This window comes from Rhodnius prolixus, unplaced genomic scaffold (genome assembly GCF_049639745.1).
Source record: "Rhodnius prolixus isolate KJV_2025 unplaced genomic scaffold, Rpr scaffold_11, whole genome shotgun sequence".
Classification (NCBI taxonomy): domain Eukaryota; kingdom Metazoa; phylum Arthropoda; class Insecta; order Hemiptera; family Reduviidae; genus Rhodnius; species Rhodnius prolixus.
Window position 1 is genome coordinate 16,461,254 of NW_027411625.1, and position 23,654 is coordinate 16,484,907.

The following is a 23,654-nucleotide window of genomic DNA, read 5'->3' on the forward strand; positions in this document are numbered from 1 at the left end:
CTTACACTTGTTAAGGGGAAGTATAGCAATCATTTCAAATTATCGAAACGTGAATCGATTTTCATGAATGAAGTGTCATTCGAATCGAAATTTTGTACAGATTTACAGTTTAAAAGTCTCGACGCTATGCCTCATAAAGAGGGGAGTTTGCCCCACCCAAGTAAGGCCCTTTCTAAAACTATTATTACCAATATTTCTATAACGCTTAGTCCGATTTTGATAAAATTTAGCACGAAGAAGTGGTTAAAGCTCCTGTACGTGGCTGTGAAGTGCCATCATGCTCTTACACCTACTAAGAGGAAGTGCTGCAATCGTTAAAATTATCAATGAGTGAACTGATTTACATCAATGAATTGTCGTTCGATTCTAAATATTTGCCTCTTTGCCTTTTAAGGAGAAGTACTGAAATCGCAGTTCATTTTTCTTGCTCCTCTTGAAAGGAAGTACTGAAATCGCAGTTTAATTTTGTTATTTACGTACAAATACCTTCCTATTTTATTCAAAACGCTTTCTTAAAAAATTGTTATTGAGGGTGGTTTGGGGACCGCAACTAAAATCATTCTTTAAAAAGATCTCTCCAGTAATAGTTACGGTTCCGACTTAACACCTTTTCAGGTTATAATGATAGAATTTATTATTCCAAATTTTAATAAAATCTGAAAAGCAGATAGTAACTTTGTAAAACAGACAAAAAGGAAAATCTATCCAAAAGGTACAAAAATCTCCTTAACAAAAACTTACAGTTTAAAATGTTAAGTACAAGCGTTGATTAAACGCCAAAAGGTACACAAATCAGCAAGTACCCATTATTTCATTAATACTTCATTGATATTATTTAAGTAATTTTACTGCATTAATTTTCTTTAATATTTTTTCGAATTTATTAGATGTCACAGACCCTTATGCTGGCCAATTCATTCATAATTTTTTTTTTTTTTTAATGATTTAAGTCGCGTCAACATCTGAGGTTATTTTTCAGTGCACTGCCGGCCTCCGGACAGTGTTTTCTCATTACAGACAACACTGTCGATCACCCGGACAGTGAGCTGTAAGAAGCTGATAGGAAGAGAAAATCTAAGGGTCAGCAGCTGGATTCGAACCCGGAACCTCCACTTGGGAATCCAATACGCTAACCGCCTAGCCAATCCCTTCCCTTAGTTCATTCATAATATTTTATTTTTTGTTATAATTATGATAAAATGTATATTACGTAATTAAATAGGTACTTTATTTCAGCTTTAATCCAAATTATTCTGATTTATCTTTATTATGCCCTTTAGTAGTCACATATGTATGTGCATGCACATTAAAGTAGAAAAAGACAAAGTTAGAGTCGGCTACTGTTTAAATTTGAATCACGGACTTAAAACAATATTTCAGTCTAGATTTCGTCTTACCGAAGTATTTGTGAGCACAAATAACGTGTAGGTAATATCAAGTAAATTATTCAACAATAATTATTCATTTCTCAATTGTAATTTAATGTAGTCCCTCTAATTTTACATATATTACTGATAAAATACTGGAATAATTAGGTGTCATAAAAATATGCATATGTTATTTATCTTATATTCCAAATATATAACACTGTGGGAAGAATACCTAGATTGAGAATTTAATTGAAGAAAACTATATTATTTACTATAAAGCTAGATTAATTATTACCTATTATTATTTTATTTGATGGTTAATAAAAGAAATTTACAGTAAAGTATGTTTGCTAGTCGCCTCCGTCCACGACACCTAATTGGTAGTTGGACGTTAAGCCCCGCCTGAAAAAATAGGCGATTACTTTATTATAAACGTTTGACTACTACATAAAGGTACAATTACTTTAATGGAAGAATGAACTGAATGAACTGATTTTTATTTAAAAAAAAATGAAATCATTGATGAATGTTGGTGTAAGCATTTTTTAAAAAAAATTTTTTGAATTTTTAGACATTTTTTTTTTAATAAAGTTTTTCTTTTTAACCTGTGATTAATAGTTTGTTGATTAGATATTACAGTCAATCTAAGTTAAATGGTGTTCTACTTGAACAAATATTATGTAGATTAAAATGGCCAGCATAAGGGTCTGTGACATCTAATAAATTCAAAAAAATATTGATTAAAATTAATGCAGTAAAATTACTTAAATTATATCAATGAAGTATTCATGAAATGTTGGGTACTTGCTGATTTGTGTACCTTTTGGCGTTTAATCAACCCTTATACTTAACATTTTAAGCTGTAAGTTTTTGTTAAGGAGATTTTATGTAGTAATAAGCGGAGGAAGTTATCTATTTAGCTAGGCGTTGTAACTAGATAAAATTAGTAATTGAATAGATATCGATGCAAGGTGAGGGCACTAGATCCAATAATAGGTGTCAGTCGGGCTACAGGATGTACTATTTCACAGAGGTGACCGCCAGCTGGCCGCCAAATGCGGACTTGCCAGCGGACCTTTGGCCAACTATTATAGCCCCGCTAACTAACCACTGCAGACAAATAGTCATTTATTACTTTATTTATACCATTATTCATTATTGTCTCGACTAAACCTTTTTAATTCCCGGCCATTTATTTTCTAAAGATATTTCTTTAGATGTTTCTCAAAGTGTAATTTAAACGAACTCGGAATGGGAATTTAAGATTGAAAATTGGATTTAAATGAAATTTATTCATAAATGATGTAGATCTCGTCGTATTGGTAAACTCCAAATTACAGGGACATTACCATCTCTAGATTACTGAATTGATGACTGAATTTTAACTAGAAATAATTCACATGTTTTGAAGTGCTCAGAATATAAAGCTTTTTTTGGGTTAACATTTCTATATATTTACCACTTTGAGAAATCACCTTTTCGTACTGAGGGAAGCCTCAAAAAAATATTTCAATTGAAAACTAAAAATCAAAAATCTTGATTACATTACTTTCTCTTACTTGGAGTTGGAGGAAGCAAGAAATATACCAAGTTTACAGAGAATAGCAAAGTACGAAAAGTTGCATTACACTTGCAGCTGATGCGTTTCGGCCGATAGCTTAGTATCTGAAGCGCCTCTAGTGATTTAAAACAGATTAGTAAGTTGGCAGTTATGTGAATTTCGATCTTGAGTTACTCAATCTCATAGGCATTAAATAATTTACTTTGGTTTTTCTATTTCAGGGATCTCAACACAGTGAAAAGCTCTATTTGAGAAATTTGGCAGGAAATACTACTTCTTACTCGGAGTAGCAACGGAAAATATAACTATACAATTTTATTAAAAGTGTTGTCATGTGGGTGTATATATTATATAAGCAGTTGGGCGAACAAATAAATAATATCGAAAATAAATACGTAAATAATGTATTATTACACAGTAAAAAAAGAATTTACTGGCCAAATATGCTGTTGGGACTTTAAGAAGCGCCATGACTCAGGAGACTCCCAAGGGGTTACCTTGGACTGCTTGGTTAGGTACACGGAGTGCGGTATTTTATTTTGAAGTGGTTGGTTGGAAAGAAAGGGGTGTATAAAAACCTATCTGAACTAATTTATTTCTGATTCAATTGAAACAAAGGCTATAATTGAGTGCACAGAAAACGAAATATTTCTGTATTTAAGACAGTGAGGCTGTCGTAAACGTTTCCAGTCATAAGAGTTAAGTTTGTTCATGGGTATTTAAAGGCAAAGTGAAATGTTCTCAACCTGATGGTCAGTAAATATATTTGTTAAAGTTAGCTTTTAGTGACCGTAAAATGTTTATATTAAGGATTCAATTTAGCGAGGAATCGATCCAGAACAAGAAACAACTCCGTCTTTTTGCCAGCGTTTCGGCAAATTTATTGCCTTCTTCAAGGCGTGGCTATGCGGGTTGGTTGAGGTAACTACAGAAACGTTGGCAAAAAGACGGATAGGCTGAAGAAAGAAATAGGGCCTAATTTGGAGGATGCTCAGTGCGGATTCAGACAAGAAAGAAGTACTCAATATCTAATTTTTACTGTTAGGCAGACAAGCAAAAAATTATTACAAAAGGGAAAAGCAAGCTACTGGTGCTTCGTTGATTTAGTAAAAGCTTTTGACTCGTTGCCTAGAAGTGTAATCAGCCAGGTTTTAAACGACAAGGGGATTAACACAGGACTACGTATGGCCATCCAAAGTATGTATAAAAAAAACTAGGAACTATGTCAGGGCCACAAACCTAGAATCTGAAGAGTTTGTGACAACGCTAGGTGTAAAACAAGGATGCATTTCAAGTCCATTCCTCTTCATTCTAACAATGGATGAGATCATTAAAAAATGCGAAGCAAGAATGAAGAGGTTACACGTAGGTTACAGACATTTACAGATGGTAGGATTCAGTATACTGGCACATGCAGATGATTTACTGGTGGCAGCAGATTCTGAAGAGAACCTTCAGTTTAATATTAAAGTTCTCATGGATGAGTTATCTAAAATTAAAATGGAGATAAATGTAGAGAAGTCCAAGTCTACGGTAGTTGGTGACAGCGAGAGAAGACTATTGGTGAAGGTCAAGGGAACTGTACTGGAGCAGGTGAAAGAGTTTAAATACCTGGGCGCCCATCTAAGTGAAGAAGGAAGAATGGACGAAGAGGTAAGAGAAAGAATAGGTGCGGCAGGAAGGTTTTTTCGCCACGCTACCAGAAACAGTTTTATAGGAAAGAAAGAGGTCTATGCGCGAGCCAATGTCGCTGTTTTTAAAACTGTTTTTCTACCGATACTATCTTACTCTAGTGAATCGTGGACTCTAACTAAGAGACATCGGAGCCAACTCCAAGCGATGGAAATGCGCTATTTAAGAAAGATTTTAGGGAAAACGAAGAGAGATAGAATCCAGGAATGTAGCAGTGAGAAGAGACCTGGACATTGAACCGACCATAGAGATTATTAAAAAGAATCAACTCAGATGGTTCGGTCATATAATGAGAATGGCAGATAATAGAATTTCTAGGGCAGTGTACGAAGCACGTACAGAAGGAAGAAGACGACCGGCCGCCCTCGAAGGACATGGGAAGAAGAATAAGAGAGAACCTGTTGGAGAGGGGAGTAGAATGGTGGAAGGGGAAGGAGCTGGCCAGGAATAGGAGTGACTGGAAAAGATTATGTAAGGCCTCAACACTGCCTAGGCGCTAGAAGAGGATAGACTATGATGATGATGAATGTATATATTTTTTAGTTTCAAAATTGCATTTTTTTCACCACGAAGTCCCTCTTTTAGCGCAATGCACTTTGTCCCATTTTTACAATGAACATAATCTATCCCTGTTTCTAGAAATCAATTCTTCATTTGATTGAAAAAGTTTATCGGCTACAATCCTATCAGTTTTACGAAAAAGTGGAAGATAGAGGATACCAAATCTGGTGAATAGGGTGAATGTTTCTACAAATTGTACTTCGAATCTCTCAGTATTCCAATCTAGCTCCTATTTCCCCAAAAGCCTCTTTTATTGTAATCAGCGATCTACCAACTCGTCCGCGAACCCCTTTATGTGGGAAATTGTACGTAGAAGAGCGTCTTGTTGCGGCACTGCTACATCTTGGTTCTAGGGGCAGTGTTGGATCCCTCTACCTGACACCACTAACCACCTCAAAAAATGCCTATTGACTTCCATTTTGCGATTACAAGTAGATGCTACATCCCAGTTGCATGTACATTTCCTGTAATGGGCACCACTGTCGTATAAATTCTAAACCCTATACTCCTATATAGTTATCACTTTCTAGTCGACATGAGCTTTCTTAATTAACATTGGTCTAATAGAAGTTTAAGAGTGTATCAAGAAAATTGTATTCCCCATCAGATATTTCCCTAGTAGCGATGTAATATTGCCAGTCGATTGTATGTAATATTGCGATTCGATTGTATGTAATATTGCGATTCGATTGTATGTAATATTGACAATTAAACACATCGTAGGAAATGTTTTTTTACAACCATTTCGTTAAAAGTTTGATTTTTTTTTTTTTGCAATGAAATTGTCACTGAATTAATAATTATCTAAAAATATGTGACAACGCATTCTGCATTATTGCTAAAATTAAAAGTTTATTTTCGTGAAGTAATATTTGTATTTACCTATTAATTCTGTCAGCCGTACTGGCCAAGTAATAAATTGGATGGTTTTACGTAAAACTATTTTGTCAAATGAATTTTGCGGTCAATATGTTTGCATTAATGAATGGTTCTTTTTAGAGAAAATGAAAAATAGTTATTTACTTGCCAATCTACATCTATTTACTATTTTACACCAGTATTTTTCCTATTAATAAAAACTAGTAAACTTGGCAACATTACTGGCATTGTCAGGAACTAAACTCTGCTAACTTACGAGCAAGTGTCAGTTTTGCTTTTTCCTCTTCTTTATAAATACATTTGTGTGAGGGGGGATGTTTTGTTTTCAAATCACTTTCTTCCTCTTTTACTTTCTACTAGGAAATTGATTCCTTTTGACTTCGATTCCTCCTAGGAAGTAATTGGAGTTGACTGCTGCAAGTCTTGTTTCTGCCAGCTTTAGAATAACTCGCTGATCACCATTGGGTTTAAGATGAATAATCTGATTCTCTGGTGTCAGCTTCGGTGAATTTATGGAATTTTCTCTCGCGAGCCAAAAGTGATACAAATCAGTTAAGGTAGTCGAATAGTGCTGTGTCTGTAATTCAGACAGGGTCAAGAAAATCAATGCTATCAAATTCTTCTAGTTTTTTTCTTTAGATTCAAAGCTGAAACAAAATTAGTTTGGATTGAGCTGAGATGGATAACACTGGCCATTTGTGAGTGCGTAACTTGTCCGGAATTTAATCCCTTCACAGTGGGTGCGTTCCACTTGGCGACCACAACGACCAAAACATACTTTCAGGCGTTCCACTTGGCGACCGCGGTCGTTGTGGTCGTGGCGAAAACGTCACTAATGACGTCATTATTTTCGCCCACACAACGACCACAACGCCCCATCTATAGAGCTGGGTCGAAGTGGGCGTTCAGAGTTGGCGCAATTTTTAAAACAAAATATGGCGACCGAAAAAATTATCTCATGTAAATGAAAGTATTATTTCATGTAAATAATAGAATGTGTTTCTCGAAAGTCTACAAAAAATAAATAAATAAATAATTACTTATCCCTTTACACACTAAATCACTGAATAACACAAAATCATTTACCTGAAATAACTTTTAAATTCTTCATTTGAATAAAGATCAATTACTCTGATAGCTAATAATACGTGGCCTAAGTTTTCGCTTTTTATCATTGCGATTTTGTAAAATTACATTCCACTCTAATCGGAACTAGATAAAGAACTTTCTAAAGTATTATTAATAAATATCCAACTGTTGCCACAAAAGACATTTTAATTTTATTTAAACGTAAATTTTATAAATACTCCACTAAAATGTAATATAAAAAATTGAATTATATATATTCTTTTAATATAAGTCAACTTTACCAATAATTAATAAAGTTTATTATAACTGCTTATAAATGGGGTTTAAATTAAAAAATAACCTCTTCAAGCTTCTAACTTATTTTCGAGGCCGCCATATGCAATGTTTACATGAACGGTTAAAACGCCCACAGTCCGTTCCACTTGGGTTTTCGATCGCAACGCTCACAAGCAAGTGGAACGGCCAAAATCGCGGTCGTGGTCGTGGTCGTTGTGGTCTCCAAGTGGAACGCACCCAGTGTAATCTCTCCATAAATTATTCCCTAATACCCTAAAGTTATTAACTCTCTTACTAAATGTCAATAGACCAGTTTGATCAACCATTGACTCCCTTTCTTAAAATTTTGTCACTAAATCCATTTCTCATCACGTGCCGCTATTCTTTTGTTGGTCACTGATCCTACTTATTATTTGTGTACAGATGCTGGCTTTTAACACTGCCAATTAGGCAGCGAGAGCAGTTGCATTTGATTTGACAACTTCTCTTAAAGCATGATGCCCGTCAAATGGAATACTTCACTTGAGAAAATATCAACTATTCTCGATATTTTTTAAACCAACTTCAATCAAGGGCGACTTTCCCAGCACATAATGCATAGGGCAGCTTCAAATGGGTGCATGCATTTTTCTCTCATTGTCTTTTAAAATATTTTTCTATAAAATTAATTTTAAGGGTGATTTGGGAGGGGCGGAGTAAAATTTAGCTTCCCTTTAAAAAGCCGTATGATTTTGAGATCTATTTTACATAAAAAAGTAGTTTTTGTATGTAGTCCTTGGTTTGTCTATTATTCTGTCAGTGATTAGCATAACTCAAAACCAGAAAATTACAGATAGTTGAAATTTTACCTTTTGTTTAGTTACAGCTGGATGACTGTAATAAATTCAGAATCGAACAATCGTGAATCGATTTTTCAGTTGTTTGATTTCAGTTTTCTCGAAAACGGTTCCAACGATTTTTTTTAACCTTGGTGCACTGATTGCATTCATCTAGAAAAAAATTACTTGGCCGGATGTGCAAATCTCTTTACCATTTCTTTTTAGCTTTAATGAAGAGTCAATTCAGACATAGTCATATCTCTTGTGTTTGAAATTGTTTTGATGCAAATTTATTTTTTGAGACGGGATCCAGGCACCACAAGCTTCCTCCAAAAGTTATTTTAATTTTTGAGAACCTGTCGTCAAAGCCAAGTTACATAAGGTGAAAATTCGAAGTTTGTCGAAAACTTTAACGAATGTAGAAGGGGAAACCGTGTCAAGTGTCCGCAATATATTTTTTTGCACTGCTAGTGGCGATTCACTTGTTTATCTCTACATAAGAATACAGAGAAATATTCTGAACACAAGTGTTTTTTAACAATCTAAACACTATTTTTAACTATCCAACTTGTTTTGTAGATAATTATAACTGGATTTTTTTTTTTTTTGGTTGCAATAGAAGTGCATTGAACCTGCAGGGTATTTATAGAGGGTATAAAAAATGTTTGCCTTGTCTTCATTATTTATTATTTAAGTTGACTGTTTGGTTGAGTAATGTAAAAATTTACTACAATTTCGTGCCAAAATTAGAAAGTATAGACGAACTGTTACCATCGGTCTTTAAATGCACAACAATTTTTTCTTAACATTTTATTATAAATGAACTTTTCCACTTATTCTGTCATGTAAGGTTTGAAGCAGACACGCGAGTATTGCTTACAGTTTTGAATCTGACAAAAACTTGCACCCATCGAGTTTAATCTTTCCTTAAAATTACGTCATTCCCTAGACATTATAAATTCATTACTGGCGAAGGTATTTAAACATTAGGGTTTATTTTTTGAAATAACCGATTTTTCAAAAGCATAAATTCCATTTAATTAATTTTTATATCCCATATTCTCCCATTTGTTGCTTAAAGTATCTCTTCAGCGAATTTGGAACGAATTCAACGAAAGTTTTTTCCCATAATTGCTTTACATATTCCCAATACAAACATATCGCATTCAGAAATTAGTTCAATTCTAGACATTTCAAACTCTTCAAAGAAATAGAGATGAAGCTGATCAGATCCTTCTTTTCCAATCAATGACCTAGTTGATTATTGTCTCTATATCTTAGAGAGAGAGAAAACTATTTCTTTGTCCCATTCATGTCTGCGAGGTCCAACAGATCCTTCTTTTCCAATCAATGACCTAGTTGATTATTGTCTCTATATCTTAGAGAGAGAGAAAACTATTTCTTTGTCCCATTCATGTCTGCGAGGTCCAACAGATCCTTCTTTTCCAATCAATGACCTAGTTGATTATTGTCTCTATATCTTAGAGAGAGAGAAAACTATTTCTTTGTCCCATTCATGTCTGCGAGGTCCAACAGATCTTTCTTTTCCAATCAATGACCTAGTTGATTATTGTCTCTATATCTTAGAGAGAGAGAAAACTATTTCTTTGTCCCATTCATGTCTGCGCGGTCCAACAGATCTTTCTTTTCCAATCAATGACCTAGTTGATTATTGTCTCTATATCTTAGAGAGAGAGAAAACTATTTCTTTGTCCCATTCATGTCTGCGAGGTCCAACAGATCCTTCTTTTCCAATCAATGACCTAGTTGATTATTGTCTCTATATCTTAGAGAGAGAGAAAACTATTTCTTTGTCCCATTCATGTCTGCGAGGTCCAACAGATCCTTCTTTTCCAATCAATGACCTAGTTGATTATTGTCTCTATATCTTAGAGAGAGAGAAAACTATTTCTTTGTCCCATTCATGTCTGCGAGGTCCAACAGATCCTTCTTTTCCAATCAATGACCTAGTTGATTATTGTCTCTATATCTTAGAGAGAGAGAAAACTATTTCTTTGTCCCATTCATGTCTGCGAGGTCCAACAGATCCTTCTTTTCCAATCAATGACCTAGTTGATTATTGTCTCTATATCTTAGAGAGAGAGAAAACTATTTCTTTGTCCCATTCATGTCTGCGAGGTCCAACAGATCCTTCTTTTCCAATCAATGACCTAGTTGATTATTGTCTCTATATCTTAGAGAGAGAGAAAACTATTTCTTTGTCCCATTCATGTCTGCGAGGTCCAACAGATCTTTCTTTTCCAATCAATGACCTAGTTGATTATTGTCTCTATATCTTAGAGAGAGAGAAAACTATTTCTTTGTCCCATTCATGTCTGCGCGGTCCAACAGATCTTTCTTTTCCAATCAATGACCTAGTTGATTATTGTCTCTATATCTTAGAGAGAGAGAAAACTATTTCTTTGTCCCATTCATGTCTGCGAGGTCCAACAGATCCTTCTTTTCCAATCAATGACCTAGTTGATTATTGTCTCTATATCTTAGAGAGAGAGAAAACTATTTCTTTGTCCCATTCATGTCTGCGAGGTCCAACAGATCCTTCTTTTCCAATCAATGACCTAGTTGATTATTGTCTCTATATCTTAGAGAGAGAGAAAACTATTTCTTTGTCCCATTCATGTCTGCGAGGTCCAACAGATCCTTCTTTTCCAATCAATGACCTAGTTGATTATTGTCTCTATATCTTAGAGAGAGAGAAAACTATTTCTTTGTCCCATTCATGTCTGCGTGGTCCAACAGATCCTTCTTTATCCCCTATTCTTCCACTAATTAATTTATATTTCTGCTGAACTCTCTGTTGTGGAGAAGTATGTTCCTAACCAAGAGTCATTGCAACAGTGATTTATTTCAAATGATTTTTTATATATAATTATTACCTCATACATAAATTAATACCTATTTTTTCAGACGCGCTTAATGTCCAAATACCAAATTAGGTGTTGCGGACGGAGGCGACTAGCAAACGTATTTTACTATAAATTTCTCATTTAAACCATTAAATAAAATGCAAGGCCGAGACCGGGAATAGAAACCAGTACCACTATACATCTTTGCTTTGCGGCCATCTTTATTTATGTCTATTACATTTTATTGATTTATCATTTTACGAAAGATATTTTAATTTTATCTTTCTGTTATTATTCTAATATTTATTTATTTGCGAAGCATAAGCCATACAAATGAGTACAGTATTTACAGCTTTCTGTCATCATTAGAACTTTGAATTTATTTCGTCTAATTGTGTAAACAACTTTTTTGGCTTTTGATATAAGACTTTGTAATGGAACTTTTGCCAGTAAATAAATAAGTAAAAGAAGAAGAAGATAACGTGGTGTGACTCTTTCGCTAGATTCCCTTAACTGCTCCGCACGTAGGCAAAGGTCCAAACTTTTACCTTCACTTCCGTAACAGGTTGAATTGAGGAAGAGGCGTAGCGTCTAGACCTTAGTCTACTGCGAGAGCAAGATGCCGGCCTGTAATTGAAAGTTTACCCGAGAAAATATTTCGAAATCCGCATCCCATTTGCAGATAAAGCACTTTGGTATTGCACTTTTCCCGGCGACTCACGTGAAATTCCACGCCCTAGACTCGAAAGTTAGGACATGACTGAACGCTATAAATTACTATATTTACTTGTAAAATACTCTAAACTATCTGTACAAACAAAAGACTGATATACACACCAATTCCTGTCTGGATTTACACAGCTGAACTATAGAGTTCAATTAAGCCCCCAATTCCCGTCGTCTCCTGGCATACCAATCCAAAATCCTCCTGTGAATCACTGACGTTCCCTAATACGTATGTTACCAATCTTACCCTTCATAATGTTTACTGTGTGGTTATATCTCATAGGAAACACCATTTCAGTCTTTCCACTTGTGCCAATCCCTTGATATCCTCATTATCAGCTACCAGCTTTCCTGAAAACCCAAGACATCGCCTGTAGTTCGAGAGGCCTCGACTTCATTTAGTGTAGTCTAGTTTGCTTGAATAAGAAGGTATAAAAATGAATGTATATATCAGGAGTCACATGTGTGTTTCTATATCTTTGTACTCACTTACTGTGCTATTGTACAATGGTTAAGTAATTATAATAATAATAGTAATAAAGGGAGGTGATTAGGTAAGTGGTTAGCGTTCTGGATTCCAACACGGAGATCACGCGTTCGAATCCAGCTGCTGACCCTTAGACTTTCTCTTCCTTGGAGCTTCTTACAGCTCACTGTCCGGTGATGGACAGTGTTGTCTGTAACGAGAGAACACTATCTAGAGGCCGGCAGTGCACTGAAAAAAGCTCCGGGCGCCAATGACCTCTGATGTGGACGCGCCTTAAATACAAAAATGAAAAATGAAACAGTTTTGGTTGAAACATTAGTATTGAAAGAGACAATAGTAAGAAAACTAATGTGTGAGTCTTCTGTGTCTTTTTTTTCAATTAAAAGATCTGAAAACGTGTGTTTCCCGGTAAAACCTCTATTTCAAAAATTTGGAAACAATTGAAATACCGCAGAAGACCCAAACTTTGAGTCAAGATTATGTCTCGCTTTCAAGACTAAAGAGATAGAAATAAACGACATAAAGACTTGGTTCAAAATGGAGTAATATACTTGCTCACAGACGGCTGATAGTTGATGTCGCGAGTTGCTTTAAGGAAGACATATCATTGGGATTCCCTGTCTCTTTCTAGCACTGTCATGTTTCTTTTAGAAGCGGTGCGTCGCAGCAGTCTGACTTTGTAAATCTTCCAATAGTGTTTCTTAAACTGGACTTGTGAACCAGGCAGTAGCCTACTCACACTGAGTGGGGGCTTCTGCACTTTTATTTCCGTACATTTCGTTCTTAATGTTGAGGAGATTACTTCGAACTGTTGTATAAATTTATAAGCGTGGCGTTAGTGTTAAATATAAACTTCCATAAACCTAAATATTGTAGCTGTGATGGTCTAACGTTACTGTATTAGAGTCGGCACAATTTACTCGCTTATTTTCAACAGTCATTATAGCCATTTTTTTTAAAGGAGTGTTTGCTTAAGTAACTCTTCTCAACTGCCTGAAATACCCTCTGAAATAAAAATGTACTTACATTAACACTCGCTAATTTTTCCTAATTGGGAGTTTCGGAAACATATTTTTTGAGATTCTCTGAATCCTGCTTCCTTTTATAATCCTCTTAACATGAAGAATCTGTGTTCCTACTTGCTTCTTGAATTATTATTATCCAATCCTTCATTTCTGTCACACAATCGTTTCCTGATGTCAACCGCTGGCGCAAGACCAAAAAACCATGTTGAGTAACCGCTTTCTCATGGCATTCTATTCGTACAGGTCTAATACTCGGAACAGCTTCACATTAATTCTCAGAGCAAGATATCGAGTCTTCTGCTACATTCATTCGGAGCTCCAGCCTTGCTCAAAGCCTTGAGTGTAGCCTGGCTCTCAAAATATTCTTATCTCTTTACAGTCTGCCGCTACTGTCACCAATACCAATTTTCTTCCTTAACTTCCGTGGCTATAATGGAATCACAAGTAGCAGGAACAAGTGTTTAGAATTATGATTCTAGTCTAGGAAGCTTAGTACCTAAATTAGGTCTCGATGGGCAGTAGTTAGGCATTTAGTACTGAGAGATTTAACTCACTCTGAAAAAGTGCGATTATTCCTAGAGACACCCTCTCTGCCTATGGTTCTTGGAACGATAGACAAGTCCATTCTACCAAGATATTGCTAGTCAAGGCTAATAGGCAGACCTTCTGGCGGTCCTGCCGGTAACTGTCAACGAGTCCAGTCCGAAAACTCTTACGACAATGTGGCCACTACTATTACAGGTATAAACAAAAGGTATCAGCAGATACTGAAAGTCTAACCGTGGGTAGGGTCAGACTCAATCAGACAAAAGGAATAAGAAATGGACTTTTATATCTTGTCTGCCTGCGATGCCATAATTGGTTTGAGTTTTGCTTCATCTAGCACTAAGAGACCAGTAGAGGTAACAGACAAAAACGACAGAACGGAAAGTCATCGACCTGGCAAAATTGGAGAGGTTCCTCCTGCTAAAAGGATTTGTCTCCCGAAGCCTCTTTGGCTGCAATACCTGGCAAAATGGACCCTTCCCGTGTTCCAATCTAATCTTAACAATCTCTTAATTAAAAAAGTAAAATAAATAAATTGTAGTTTCATCCGATTATTTTCCTTTAAGTTGTAGTTAGAACCAATAAAAGATAAAGTTTACTTAAATGTTAAAATAGGGATTATGTGATTTTTCTCCAGAAGTAATGCGATTGGGGATGTGATTAAAAAAAACAAATAAATAAATTAAAATTAAATGAAAAGCAAAATGGATCGTTAATTATAGACTTAGGGTATGTATCATTTTTAAATAGAGGCACTATGAAGAGCAAATATCGATGAGCATGCGCATTGGGAGATAATGTAGCTTCCTTTCCTCTTTACAAATGTTGGGCCACTTGCCAAAAACACTAATACAAAAAATAAAACAAAAAAATAAGAAAAAAGGGAACTGAACAAACCAATCTTAGAACGAGACAGCGAATATATTTAAAAGAAGAGAGGTATCAAAACATTTTGAGTGGGGTACATAAAGGCGACCCAAGTCACCGTTCTAAAAGTATTTTCAGTTGAGTTTCAGTAGTTTGAACAGTTAACTACTTACTTTATTAATTTATAATAGTTTTACATTCAAAGATTTCTGGTTTTGTTTTTTGTGTGCATTATTCTATTTTATAAAAAGGTGGATATTATTTTAAAATAACCTTGTGGTGGATTGGATTAATTTCGAAAAAAATGACAACTTACTGTCGTATAACCGGTAAAAGTCGCGGATTGCCAAAATCAAATTATTTCCCACTTTTGCCTCCGATATCACCAGCTGATGCAAAAAGATTTTGTCGTATTACTGGTAAATCTATTGACTTACCTAATCATCATTATCTCCCTGTATTGTTAAAAAAAAATAATTCCAAAAAGACTAATAATAATTATCATAAAATTAATAACCATTACAGATATTTAACACCATCTTTGAAAAATTCACCTAAAATTTTAATAAAACTCTTAACTGATAACAATAATAATGATAATGCTAGCAGTTTAAACTATGTCTACACAATCGATGAAAAAAAGTGTAAGCTAGTTATTTCATCTAATTTAGAAAGTGCAATTAAAAATAATAAAATTAACGACATAATGTTAGCTAAAGATAATGATGTATTATTAATTAAACTGGATCAAAATTTAGATATAAAATTAAATTTAATCGATATAAATTTAGAAAATTTAATTTTATTAAATGGTGAGTGTATTATACAAAATGAACAAAAACTAAATAAAAAAGAAAAAATTGTTAATTTAAAACATATTTTTGAAAATACTGAATTTTGTGAAAAGTCATCTATTAATAATAAAAAAGTTAAAATATATCAAGAATATAAATTTACTAAGAATATGTTAGATGAGAAATTAAATTTTAATATATGGAAATGGAATGAATTTAATTTAATAAATTCTGTTACTAAATTAGTAATTAAAAATTTACCAAAACCAATAAAAATTCAAACAATTAAAAATATTGATTTAGAAAGTTTACAAAATTCTATATATCAGCAGCCAAAAAGTTATAATAATTTTTATAAATTAAATTTAACCAATATTATAAAACCATTTAAAGTCATAACCAATGAAAATGATAATAAAATTATAGAATTTTTGAATTTAGTTACTGATGATCAATTAGAGGATACATTAAATATTAAATTAATTGAAAATTTGGAAAAATTGCCAAATTTAATTGACATTCCAAAGATTTTAAATTTATTAAACAATGTTAAGGATACTAAATTTGTTGTTGAAAATAATAAAAAAATAAAAGGTGTTGAAATAAGTTCAAATAATTTAATAAAATTCATACCTGGTCAAATGATACAAATAAATAATAATAATAAATTCATACCTGGTCAAACTATAAATACAACAAATGGTTTAAAATTCCTACCAGGTATACATATAAATTGTGATAATACTTGCAAATTTTTACCAGGTATTATTGTTGAAAATCAGGAAAATTTTCAATTTATCTCTGGACAGATTACTGTAACAAATAGTGGCGACACTTTTATACGTGGACAATTTATAAATATGGAAAATGATGTTGAAAAATTTATACCGGGTGAAACTTTATTCATTGATGGTGAACTGAAATTTATACCAGGTATTGTCCATGAAGAACGTTTTCTACCTGGACAGATATTAACAATTGAACATAATTTAAAATTTATTCCTGGCCAGACAGTCAACCATGAAGATCATACCAAATTTCTACCAGGGCAAAGTGTATGGGCTGAAAATGGTTGGACGTTTGTACCAGGTATAACTGATGGTACAAATCAGTTCATACCTGGCAAAATGATTAAGAATTCACGTAATTCAGAAAATATTTTTATTCCGGGACAGTATGTTTATGTGGAGGAAACTAGAGATGAACTTTTTATACCTGGTATAAATGATATTGAAAATGTAAAATTTATTTGTGGCATGAAAATCAGTGTACCAAATGGTGGTGAACAATTCATACAAGGTCAGATTGTTAAATTTGAGGAAGAACTAAGTTTTCTACCTGGTTTAAGTGAGGTTATAAATGGGGAATTGTTATTTAAACCGGCTGAAAATTTGCAAGAATTAAAATATGAAGATACAAATATTGAAACTTGTTATCAGAAGAAGGAAGAATTATATGCTGATGGTGTCTACGGGCAAATTGTGCAATCCATTCAAGGTATTGAGTTTTTCCCTGGCGAAATCAATTGTTTGCCCAAAGGTAAAGTGGTGCGTGGTAAATTGATCAGACGTAGTAATGATGTGAAATTCGTGCCTGGTTTGATGATTGATGGTAGCTTTGTACCAGGGCAGGTGATTATCAATAAGGAAGGTGAACATTTCATACCAGGACAGATAATTGAAACCAAAGAAGGACCAAAATTCATACCTGGTCAGATAATAAGCACTAAAAATGGTGTAATGAAATTCATACCTGGCCAAACGGTGAAGACAGCAAATGGACAAAAATTTATACCAGGACAAATAATAGAAACTAAAATAGGACCCACATTCATACCTGGACAGATTATTACCATGGAGGATAGTACTACAAAATTCATTCCAGGCGAAGTTTTAGATACAAGCGAGGGACCAAGATTTGTTCCAGGACGAGTCATTGAAAATGGAGATGGTGTAGCGTTTCTACCAGGACAAGTTATAGACACAGACGACGGATTACATTTTATTGCGGCAGATTTCAATGATAATGAACAAGAATTTACTTTACAAAGTTTCGATATACCGCCAGAAGAATTAAATCTTTTAATTCCACAAGGCGTTGACGTTATCAATGGTGATATGAGTATTGATTCGAAAATGTTGAAACAGTTGAACGAAGCTGGCATGCGTATCGGCCATGAGATAACAACAGATATCCCAGAGATTTCAATACACAATGCACCAGCAATGAGCGCTGCAAGTACGCTTGGACAGAAATTGAAATTAGACCCAGTAACTACAGTTAAAGTTGGCCAGATAATAATTTCTATTGTTAAAATATGCAAACTAGGCGAGATAAAAGGTGATAGTGTTGAAATAAAGACGCTAAACAGTATTCTGGAACGTGTGATTCATTGTAAAAAGACGGACGAAGCGTATACAATCATTGCGAACATAATTGAAAAAGAATTCGCAAATAATATCCAAGAAAACGTTGACAACTTACACAAATATATAGCCTCAAATAAATCCCCATTAAAATTATTAAATAAACTGAATTTAATCAAAGAAATCGTTAATAATAATTTTGTAGATAGCCAGGAATTATTGGAGAAAATGATCTTAATAATAGACGACGATGATACTTTAGTAAATGCTTTGAAAAATATTTATGATGTACAACCAGATATCTTGAACAATGTCTTAGAAAGATTTATTGAAAATATCGATATATTAGAAAATGAAAATGAAATACTGGATACATTATATAAATCTATTGTAGTAACAATTAAAGAATCGTCAGAGGAATATATATTAAATTTAATGAAGTACAATGATTGTATGGAATTGAAAACATTAATTTTGGATACAATATCGTTAGCAAAAGCATTAGATATGGAGGAGATTGTAGTGAAATTATTAGATGTTATAATTAATCCCAAATTTACAAATATTTTCACTGATGATCGTTTAATTTTAGATATTTTAAAGAAATCTATTATTATGAAACAATTAGCTAAAAATCGCCCAGAATATTTACAATCATTAAAAAATTTAACAATTGATCCTTATAATGCTAGAAATGATCCAAATTTAATACAATTGTCAAAAGAATCACAAGCGTTACTAGTAATACCTGAAAATAGTATTAATACAAATGCCTTACCTACTTCTTTGTTGTTTTCACAAAATTCTTTGGCAATGGAACAATATTTATGCAGAACAAAAAGAGTTTATAACATATTAGTGATAATTAAAAATGGAATACAAGCGATTATACCAAGAGAAGCGGCACATTCAGTTCTGACGGGTAGTGTACCTTATGCTGTATTAGATGAAAAGGGATTACGTTATTTCCAACCAAAACATGTATTCGCTGCATTAAAATTGCCTAAAATTGCTACAAATTGGTTTCCATTATATAAATGTGAATACAAAGATGTAACAAATTCTGAAACAATTGAAACACCTATAATTGAAACAAATTAAAGTTCTTTAGTTTTTGAAAGTGTAATAAAAAAAAATTGTGATTGTAAGTATGAGTGCTGAAGCTGAAACCAAAGTCCACCTCAGCCAAAATGAAGAGCTTTCATTGCAGAAAATAAGTCTTTTACAAAATAAACAATCTTAAAAAATTGAAAAAATTTGGTGGAAATATCTCATTAAACTCCAATTTAAAAAACTGAATTAAAAGACATTTATATTAATGCATAAATTCTAAAATTTAGTCTACATCACAACTAGAAATGTGAAAAGGTCTGCTCTGAATCGAAACGTATCCAAAGCAAAGACCACATCACTTGTACAACTATAATAAAAGCCACTTTTGATGGTCAATTACAGAACAAAAAGCCGCATTGTGTGAAGAAATGTGATGAAGTCACTCCTGAATCTCGCGGCTTTAAAGAAACGGCTTATTGTTTGAAGAAACGTGTTGAAGTCACTCCTGAATCTCGCGGCTTTAAAGAAACGGCTTATTGTTTGAAGAAACGTGTTGAAGTCACTCCTGAATCTCGCGGCTTTAAAGAAACGGCTTATTGTTTGAAGAAACGTGTTGAAGTCACTCCTAAAGAAAGCTAACTTCAAAATGAAGGATAAATCAAATGAAGAATTGTGATAGAAGTCACTCCTGAATCTCGCGGCTTTAAAGAAACGGCTTATTGTTTGAAGAAACGTGTTGAAGTCACTCCTAAAGAAAGCTAACTTCAAAATGAAGGATAAATCAAATGAAGAATTGTGATAGAAGTCACTCCTGAATCTCGCGGCTTTAAAGAAACGGCTTATTGTTTGAAGAAACGTGTTGAAGTCACTCCTAAAGAAAGCTAACTTCAAAATGAAGGATAAATCAAATGAAGAATTGTGATAGAAGTCACTCCTAAAGTAAGACTACAAGCAAAGGCTATATAATACAAAGAAGTGTGAAAGGTCACTCTTGAAGCAACTCAGTCTCAAAAGTCAAGGTCACACAAATTGAAGAATTATGAAAAAAATGTAGTAAGTGGTTTCAAAACGAACTCTAAATTCCGTGAAAAACATTCCTTAAAGGACATTCTTGAATCTAGTCATTTTCAAAGAAATGACTAGATCACTTGAAGAACTGTGATAATGATCCCTTTAAAGAATGTCAAACTCCAAAACAAAGACTATATCACTTTAATAAATGTTACAGAAGTCACGCAGAAATGGGTCAAACTACAAAATAAAGACTACCACTTGAAGAACTGTGGTAGAAGTCACTGTTGTACAAAGTCAGCCCCAGTGTAAAGGCTACATCATTAGAAGAATTGCGATATAAGTATTCTTGTAGTAAGTAGCTCTAAAACAAAGGCTACATAATCTAGTGAATTGTGAATCTTGTCTTCTCCAAAGCAAAGGATAACTGTGCTAAAAGTTATTCTTGGAATATCAAAAGACGATCTTTAAAAAAAAACTCCAGAAAAAAGGCTTCATCTCAAAAGAAATGTCGTCGAACCAATCCACAACCAGCTGTTACTAAAACTAACTAGACTCACCTGCAGAATTAGTATATATACTTAAGATAAAAATTAACTGTACAAATGCAGGTACGCTGACTCAGAATCAGAGAGAATTATTTTGAGTTGTTGAATTTAAAGGTTAGCCACTTGCAAACTGAATAAATGCCAAATTGTTATAGGATTTTCTGACTGCGTTCCCTAAATCCATTCCTAGCAATGGAATGTGTAAAATAATGCTCTTATTTTTCGATAGGAAAGCAATTTTTTATTACTTAATATGAATGTATCACAACACGTAGTCGGCTGTGGCAAGCCAGCTGCTAAATTCCTTACTTGATTTATGAATCTAAAAACTCATGCAGTCTTGTATACGTTCATGGCGGTGGAGCCATTAAATTTTCTTCCGAAAAGAGAGATTGTCATTGACCAAAACGACTGGAAGTAAAATGGTGCTAAGTCTGGACTCGAGGTCGTAAAAAAGAGAGTAATGCTATAAAATCCTTCAATTTTTCTTAAGTCTTAGCAGTTGTGTGGTCGAGCGTTACTTGCTGAAATAAACTTTTTTAAAGTGGGATAAAGCTGGAAAATTATCGAATAAATTCCAGCCATAAATTGTTGAGAGTGAACGACAGAATGCATAGAAACGGAACGAATGCGAGTTGAACTCCTGTTTCACTTTTCAAATTGCAGAGGGCATGAGAGGCGTACCGCTACCCAAATGTCGTTGGACCACAGCATAGACCACCTGCCTCAGAATTTCTTCAGTTAATCTAGTTCTCATCACATGTCCCTTTTTGTAGAAGGGTATGTTTAGGGTATTATTATTATTATTAAGGGTAAGTTGGCAAACCTCCATTATGCTGGCGGCATAATGACGTGTAAGTATGCGTTACTATCCTATATATCCTTTTTACTGTTCCCATAGTATGGAGAAGACCAGCTAATTGTGTCATTATACTCAGACAGTTCTGCAGCCATGCTGGAGTAGTTGAGGTAGGATTTGACTGGGACAATTTACAGCAAAGCGACATTAAAGTCAAAAGCATATCTTGCCCATGATATGATAGAGACCCTCTATAAAATCTAAAGATTAATACATCATGGGTATTTGTATACATCAGACTTATGGATGGATTTTAGTTCCACGGAACTTATTTATTTAAAAAAAATATATTTTTTCCATGCCCTAGCTCTGATTTTCAAAATAATATTGCATATTACTGCCAACTGTACAATATTGTTCTAACTAAAACTAAATTTATCATTGTAGTAACTTTAATTTTACAACTTAAGTTTTTTTGTCTAAGAGAAATTCTTATGAGCGTTTCATACCAATTTTTTTTTTTTATATTAAAATGTACTTTTACAAAATGTTACTGTTATTTTGAATTTTAATTTTTTTAAACAAACGAATTGATTGTTTGCATTACAATAAAATTATTTTTAGTTAACATGTTGTACGCTTAGTTATTCTTACTGATTTTATGGGACCAAAGACGAAGGCTGCTTGGCAAACCAAATATTGTGTATTTATGGCTAAACATGTTCTAATCTATAAACACTTTAATGCTTCTTCTCTGCGGTGGAGGGAGAAGTTCATTTACCTTAATTTCTAAATTAAGAAAAATTAGTTTATTTTTTGTTTTTACGCTCTACAATTTACGTAATGATTTCTTTAATGCAGAATAAACTTCAAAACATGTAACTTACATTAAAAAAAAGATAATATTTGGTGTATAATAAAATTGTTAATATTTTTTAATTAATGTTTTATTTGTCAGTACCTTTTTTTAAATTTTAGAATAATGGAAAATTTAACTTCACTCAATTTTGTTTAGATGCTACTAGTTCATTAATTTTCTAGCTCTAAGTTTTGGTTTGGAGCCGATCATCTTCATTAGTGGCTCCAAGGTGACCTTACAAAAAATATTTATCGAAAGAGAAGCAGAGCTTCCATTAGTATTTATAACGATATTCCAGCATAAAATACAGCTTGTGTCCAATTCATCACTTTGTATCACGCTCTGCACGACCAAGTCGTTGGAATTGGAGATGCACTGAATTTTGAATTGAAAAAATATTTACTAAATATAGTACTCTGTTATTCAGCTTATTGAATTTGTACAATTCTATATGACAGACTATGTCTTGAAGTATTTTAATCAGTGGCTTAACTGAAATTTGATTGCAATTTATAATTGTATTATTTACATACTTTTTGCTCCCGAAATTTTAATTCAATGATTTGAATTGCAACTAACATATTGTTTAAGAGGAGTTAATACATCCACTCTTTAAATGCCTCGGTATATTCTAAATAGCAATTATCCACAACTTACAAATGTAATATAGTTATGTAGTGTGCATTATGATCCCTAACCGCAAATAGCTGAATTGATCTGGTTGAAGTTTCATATAAAGATTTGTTTACCAATCAAACCAGAAAGTCTCTTTCAATCAAGTTAGATTTTTCGAACCTGGTCCATACCAAACTTTTGATTTGGTCCATACCATCTTCTAGTCAATAATAATTAATAAATGATCAGTACTGCAAAATAGTGCAGCCTACTTACCGCACTTGTCACTGCTCAAAAAATCAGTGCATTTAGTAGATAACTGACAGAATATAGAAAAATGTACGCATCAAATTCTGTGAAACTGCCTTAAAATATGCGATAATAAGTGTATATCTTCATATCCCTTCAATTGATAGGTTTGCATCAAAGGCAATAGACATTCAACTAGGTGGTTATCATCCTTTTAAGGTGCCATTTTAGCCATTTTTACGGCTCTTTCACTCGTATTAATGAGAATTAAATGAGTTGCAATAATTACGATTTTGAAGGAAATGTTCTCATCGAAAGTTTGAAATTTTTGAACGTTTTTCGCCGATTTTCTCTAAATCTACCCCATTGGATTCCTTAAAAGTTAACGAAGAAAAAGAAAACGTGGCGTTTATTAAGTCTTTTATAACTACTACTTAATATTTTAGCATAAAAATGCTATAATGAGGAGTGCTTAAAGCTGTTGTTCCTTGAGAATACCTCAAAAATAAAGTTTTTCTAGGAAAATGTTCCTTTTCGAAGAAAGTAGTATTATACAGGGTGTATACAGAGGAATTCGACCATTCGAATTGCTTAAA

The 23,654-nt window shown here is 33.5% G+C and overlaps 2 protein-coding genes across 10 annotated transcripts in view; both read left to right on the forward strand.

The window, feature by feature from the left end:
* Obsc (Obscurin) overlaps positions 1-23,654 on the forward strand; it is a 226,868-nt gene that overhangs the window by 48,118 nt on the left and 155,096 nt on the right. Inside the window, exon 1 of one of the 9 annotated variants that reach the window (XM_074138260.1) lies at positions 15,142-15,183. The exons of the other annotated variants lie outside the window; for them this stretch is intronic. Coding sequence (XP_073994361.1) covers positions 15,157-15,183 — 27 coding nt within the window. The 5' untranslated portion in view covers positions 15,142-15,156. Of the gene's footprint in view, positions 1-15,141; positions 15,184-23,654 lie in introns of those variants that run through there. 9 annotated transcript variants of the gene reach the window in all.
* Positions 15,069-22,274, forward strand: LOC141459323 (uncharacterized). The gene has a single exon (XM_074138268.1). It carries the CDS (start codon positions 15,069-15,071, stop codon positions 19,023-19,025), a length of 3,957 nt encoding a protein of 1,318 aa, XP_073994369.1. The 3' UTR covers positions 19,026-22,274.